General features: G+C 48.0%; 1 protein-coding gene across 5 annotated transcripts in view; it reads right to left on the minus strand.

Annotated features, from left to right (window-relative positions):
• CDCP1 (CUB domain containing protein 1) overlaps nucleotides 1-6,000 on the minus strand; it is a 44,576-nt gene that overhangs the window by 24,038 nt on the left and 14,538 nt on the right. Inside the window, exon 1 of one of the 5 annotated variants that reach the window (XM_039837526.1) lies at nucleotides 1,042-1,356. The exons of 3 other annotated variants lie outside the window; for them this stretch is intronic. In XM_039837526.1, coding sequence (XP_039693460.1) covers nucleotides 1,042-1,126 — 85 coding nt within the window. In that variant the 5' untranslated portion in view covers nucleotides 1,127-1,356. Of the gene's footprint in view, nucleotides 1-1,041; nucleotides 1,357-6,000 lie in introns of those variants that run through there. One more of the 5 variants, XM_039837524.1, reaches the window with a different exon arrangement.

A 6,000-nucleotide genomic window follows, 5' to 3' on the forward strand; every position in this document is an offset into this window, starting at 1 on the left:
TAGTCTATGGTGTAGGAATCCACTCCCCTCCCCATGGAAAGCCAGCTGTCTCAAATATAATTATTGAATGTGCATATGCTGATCCTTCCTTCATGAATCACTAATGGTACCTCTGTTACTTATCTTTTTAAATTCTGGATCTAAATAACCCAGATTTTCACCCAAATTCTTTTTGCAAACAAAGAATACAAAGCCTCATAAGGGTTAAGCGACTCACTCGGGGTGTATTTCTAACATCTGACCACGTTGCTTTGTTTGGACTTCAGATGACCGACCCAGCACGTCCTACTGCCCAGTCCCGCAGCCCAGAGAACCTCGGTGGCATAGTCCCCGCCTGGCTTCCAATTCACAGCCCAGAGGAAACATCAAGCTAACGACAGACACCAAAGCCCCGTCTGACCCACCTTGGCAGCTGGAGACAATTTATATAACGGGCTGTTTCCCAGAGTCAACGCCAAGGACACCTCACCCCCAGGGCTGTCATTTTCAACTGCCCCCCTCATCCTCCATGACAAATATGTCAGCTAGAAGGGGAGAGAGGGAGGGAGTAAGAAGATGATTCAACCACATGCAGACCTGAAATCTGGACCCCTTCCCACCCCCCACCACCAATTCTACCACTCCAGAGGCACTCATGTCGCTGTAATAAAAGTAGCAGAAAGAACCCCACTGTTGGAGTATAATAACTTATAACTCATTTTATGACAAACGCTTGAAGTTCGAGACCATCCTGCTTGCACGTTTTCCCTCTTTCCCACTCACCACCATGAATCATATCTCAAAGCTGGAAATCCCAACGCTGTGGAATAAATCTCGGCCTCCCGCCCCCGCCCCCCTAAGCGGGGCCGGCACATCTAAGTGCTTGATAAGCGTACAGTGATTTAGAGAAAACGCATGGGCATTCTCTCTTTCAACATCTCTTTCTTCTGTCTCCCCAGGAACTTGGGATTTCATTGGTGTACTATTCCGGGAGATCTATTACCCAGGATTCACAGAAACCCAGACAAAGCTTCACATTCTGTTGTGATTTCGAGGTCTTACCGGCTGAAAGAAATCCCAGCCAGCCCTCACGGGGACAGGGCCCAGAGCCTTCTGGAAAGCTTGCAGGCCCCACACTTGGGCCCATGAGTCACAGCTCTTTTCACTCTCCTGCCTCCCGACCTCTCCTTATTAGGACACCTTTGCTAGTTTCTGCCTCACCAGCAGCTTTTTGGGTGGGAATTTCCAATTGTTTTCATCACCGTTCATTAATCATCAGAGCACAGGATATTATACGAACACCCCTGTTACTTCTCCCATCCATCCTACTTCCTTGCAAGAGAAACAAACAAAAGACAGGATTCCACCAGATAAACACCGGGGATGTTACTTGCTCCCAGATTTGTCAAACACAGTTCAAAAGACTAAAATATGTGATTTAAAATTTCTTAGGTGGGGCCAAACCAGCTGCCTGGGTGGGGGTTTCTGGTGGGCTCAGCTGTCATTCACTCTCTCTGTCCAATGATGGTGAACTGAGCAGCTTCCGGCCAGGCTCTGGGCACAGCCTGGGCACCGAGAGAGAGAGAGAGATCCATTTTAAGACAAATGGTGCCCTGGAGTCGTGCCCAGGAGGCTGAGCACTAAACGGACGCAGGAGCCAAGTAGTGTAATCGCGAGTCAGCCTCGCTGATCGGTCACAGTCTACATGGGAGTCAAATTCCAAAGCAAGCCTATAGGGGGAAAATCACTTTGGCCAGCATGGCCGTCATCTCTTAGGAAGACGCCACACTGCACACCAACATCCCTCTCTCAACAACTCCACCAGCTGTGGCTGGGTTTGCTCATCCGTGGAGCAGATCCCTGTTTCTTGGGTTGAGCACCAGATTAAATAAATAAATCGTGGATATTCCCTGAGAGCATGGGATGCGAACACGTTGGGAGCACAAGCAAGTGACACCAGCAGAAGAGACTGCAATTCACCCTTCCACCTCACGTCCACCAGGTGGAAACACTCAAACCATGTACATGACTCCTCCTTCTTTATTCCCTGCAGGTCCAATTGCCTGTCTGTCCCACCAAACGCTATCTGACAGTCAGCAACTTGAAGGCGCCAAGGAAGGTCAAGGTTCTCTGAAGACACTGAGGGTCAGCTATTAACACCCAGTGGGGAGTGGTCAAGGAGGGCTTCACAGAGGAGGCATGACTTAAGATGGGTCTTGGAAAATGAATAGGAGTTTGCCAGACAGCGAGAGTGAAACGGGTGTCAGGAGGGATAGGAGGTGGGGACAGCAGGTGCAAGGACACAGAGGTATGAAGAACACAGTTTCTTTGGAGCCACTCCAGGGAGTTTGTTTTGGCCAGAGGGCAAGGAAAATGTGGGTGGAGGAGGCTGGAGACAGGGGCAGGGGCCAGACTGGGAAGGGGCTTGGTTGTTGGTCATGCAGTTTGGGCTTCACCCACTGGGACCAGCATATGTTAGCAGCTTCGTGTCGTGGTTATCGGCTTGGATTCTTGAATTTGAGTCCTGGCTCTACCACATACCAGCTCTGTATGTCCCCGCGGGCAAATTCCTTAACGTCTCCGTGCCTTAATTCCTTCATCTGCAAATGGGAACAATAATGAAGCTGCTGTAAAGACTAAATGAGTTAATACTTATACAGTGAGCGGTGCCAGGTATCAATCAATGTTAGCTGTTATTATTGTTGAGATGATGAATTATAGCATAGTACAACTCCTAATACTAGTGATGGGGCATCGGTGAAGGGTGTTAAGTGAGCAATTGGATCTCAGTCTAAATCCCAGAGGCCTGGCTGGCTGGGCTGGGGTGAAGTGAGGCAGGTAAGGTGCCTAAAGGCGAACTTTAAGGAGGCACTTCTCGCAGCGTTGTGCAAGTTTGGGTGCCTCCTTATATTTTGCATACTTTCCCTGCCCTGCCCTGGCCTGGCCTGGCCCTGCTCTGCTCACTGGCTGTGAAGTGCCTTCAAGATGTGCTGACTCATGTGACTCCAGCATCATCTCTCTGAGGCTCAGAGAGGTGACTTCACTTCCCATTTGTTGAGTTCAGGAGGCAGCTGGGACATTCTGGCCCGACCTCCACACCCCTGCCCTCTCCATGGCCCTGGGGTACCACACTGAGCTGCCCTCATGGAAGCGGCTGAGGCTGGTCAAGTCAACCAGCAGAAAGGGAGGGAGTGCTGCCTCTCCTACGAAGTGCGTGGAGTTGCTGGCTGACGCCAGGGGCCGGGTGGCATCACCAGCATAACCCATTTAATGGGACCCGCTGTGGGGAAGGGGTGCCAGACTATGGCACCACCAGCCTTGGAGTTTTACCAATCTCGCGGACCTGGGACAGTGAGGCCTGCAGGCAGTGGAGAGACAAATTGGTTTAATCCACCTTAAATCCATTTGGCATTGACTTGGCCAGCTCTGTTCACAGACTGGTAAACAGAAGTGAACGTCTCACCAGTAGCAGGAGGTCTACCCGTCTGCCTATCTGGAAATAGTTCATCTCCCACATCCACATAAAAGAGGACCACCACCCAAGGTGATGTTGCAGAAACTCATCAGTCTCTCTTGGATGAGGCGCCTTGGGAATCTAGACACCAGGCCTGCATACAGAATAACTATGATGAACACTCAGCGAGTGCTTCATATGTGCAGACATTGTGCTTGCATTCGATAAGTATTTACAAATCTCTGTGACCACCCACCCTGTAGAGTAGGTCCTAATATTAATCACCATTTTACAGATGAAGACACTGAGGCTCAGAGAGGCTAAGTAACTGGTCCAGGCATAAATGATTAATAAGAGGCAGGGCCAGGCTTTGTGCCTGAGCTGTCTGACCCTGGAGCCCAGCACATGATAAACGACTCTTCAGCAGAGCAGGCCCTGCCCAAGGAATTCCACACATAGCCAGGAAGTTTTTTGAAAATGGTTTGTTCTCGCCAACGAAGTCAATCAGGATGAAATAAAACATTTCCCAGCAGCAGGCTCTCCAGGGGATCTCCAGGACATCCAAAGGGACAGATGTCTGTTTGAAATGGTTAAATGGGCAAACTGCATTAATACAAATCCTCCTCCATGTCAAAATAATCTGAAAGTGTAGTTTGAATTTAAACTTAAAGTTCCCTGGAATTCTAAATGTTTGGGGCATGGTTTCTTCTTTTGTGTATTTTTGGGGCAGTGTCTCAGTGCAGGGGCCTGAGAAAGGTTTGGCTGTTGATGGCTCCGCAGCTTTGTGAGATTTGCCTAGAGGGCATGGGCGCAGGAAGCATGCATTGTTGGCAAAAGAAAAACAGCCAAGATTCTAGAACAAAGCACTGGGTGTAAAGGGCTAGTGCCAGGTCTTGGCAGAAAAGCATCCTTCAGAAGCCTTGGCACTTCTCCAGGCCGCTGCCAGTGAGAATTCCCCAAAGCCCTATCTATCAATTTCCTTCCCCTTTAGTGGGGCTGAGAGACCCATAGTTCCCTTTAAAATCCTTTACTATTTTTTCCATAGTGCTTAGAGCGATCATAGAAGACAGAAAAATAAAGTTCAAAGAGCAATGTTAGAAGAAACCTCTGTGCACTCCTAGTCAACCTGACTCGTTGGAACAGCTCATCAAAATAGGGGAGTGTTGTGTCCAGCCATTCACTCCATACTCTCAATCCCCAAACTCCTTAGGAAAGAAATTTATGTGCAATGATGCAAATTCTTTATTGTTTAAAGTAACTGAACAATCCCCCACGGGGGACACTGGTGATCAACTATCTGTAGGGCTTGTGAATTATTTTTCTGAAGTGGCAAAGGGTTTGCACAGAACCACCCAAACCCTTCTGTAGTATCTTCCTTTCTATGACCACAGACACACACCATATGAGAGATGTATGTTAGAGACCCACAACTAGGCTGCGGCCCCGTCTGGCCACAGTCTGGAACAAAAACGGACACATCTGTGTATAAATCCCTCTGGGACTGTGGCCATCTGAAAGCTTCTTGCCAACCCAAGACATGGACTTTAACTCCAGATCGAATTGAGCCATGCTGGGTGGAGGGATGATTTCAAAGAGGACCCCAGAGAGTTAGAGAAAGCTGCACAATGACAGACTTTGAACGCAAGAATTAAACAATATAAATCGATTTATGACCATTGTAAATTATTCATGATCTTAGGCTAAAATGCCACAGGGCCCATTTAAATCACAGTAATATTTTATGAAACGTTAAAAAGATTAATTTTGTCAGACCTTAAAGAGTGTATCGTGACGACCATGAAAGTCACTGAGGATCACAGGGACTGATGGGGAAAGTCAAAGGGGCAGATGAGAAAACCCAGCTGTATATATGCTCAGGGACATTCACAGAACGGTGGCCTACCTGCTAAATGTGTAGAAGTTACTGAATTTTCAATTTCTTTAGTGTTCCAGCCATAAAGTCCTTCGGTTGCCACCAGAGATGAAATAATTGTTCAAATTCTTCTGATGAAAAGTTAGCAGGGAGATGGTTAAACAAGAATCCACACACGAAAACCTACATGCTGTACAATTCCGTTTACGTCGAGTTCAAGAAGACAAAACCAGTGTATGCTTGCATAAGTGAACCTCTGTGGGACAGGTATGAACCAGGAAGGAGTAAGAGGAAGTCTAGGGCACTGGAATGATATACGAGTATATCTGTGTACGTATATATGTATCTACATATGGAAAATTTATCAAGCTGGACACTTAAGATTTGCGTCTCAATATGACAATTTTTAAAACTCTGGAGAACCGTTGCTAACTATTTGAAACTTTCTCTGATGAGACGCTCAACCCCCGCCCCCCGCTCCCGAGTCCCTCTCTGTGCCTGAGCAGTACTGGCCGTGGCGGTCTCCTGACCGAAGATTGGTCTCTGACAGAGCCTCACGGTCCGAGCTACAACACACTGTCATTTGCCCAACTCTGTATATGGAAAAGAAAAGCCTGTTAGCTTCTGATTAAATGGTCCTGACCTGTGGTCTGAACCCTGAGTGCGGAGAGCCATGCTGGGCTGGGAGGCTCCT

Source organism: Pteropus medius, unplaced genomic scaffold, assembly GCF_902729225.1.
Source record: "Pteropus medius unplaced genomic scaffold, Ma_sr-lr_union100, whole genome shotgun sequence".
Classification (NCBI taxonomy): domain Eukaryota; kingdom Metazoa; phylum Chordata; class Mammalia; order Chiroptera; family Pteropodidae; genus Pteropus; species Pteropus medius.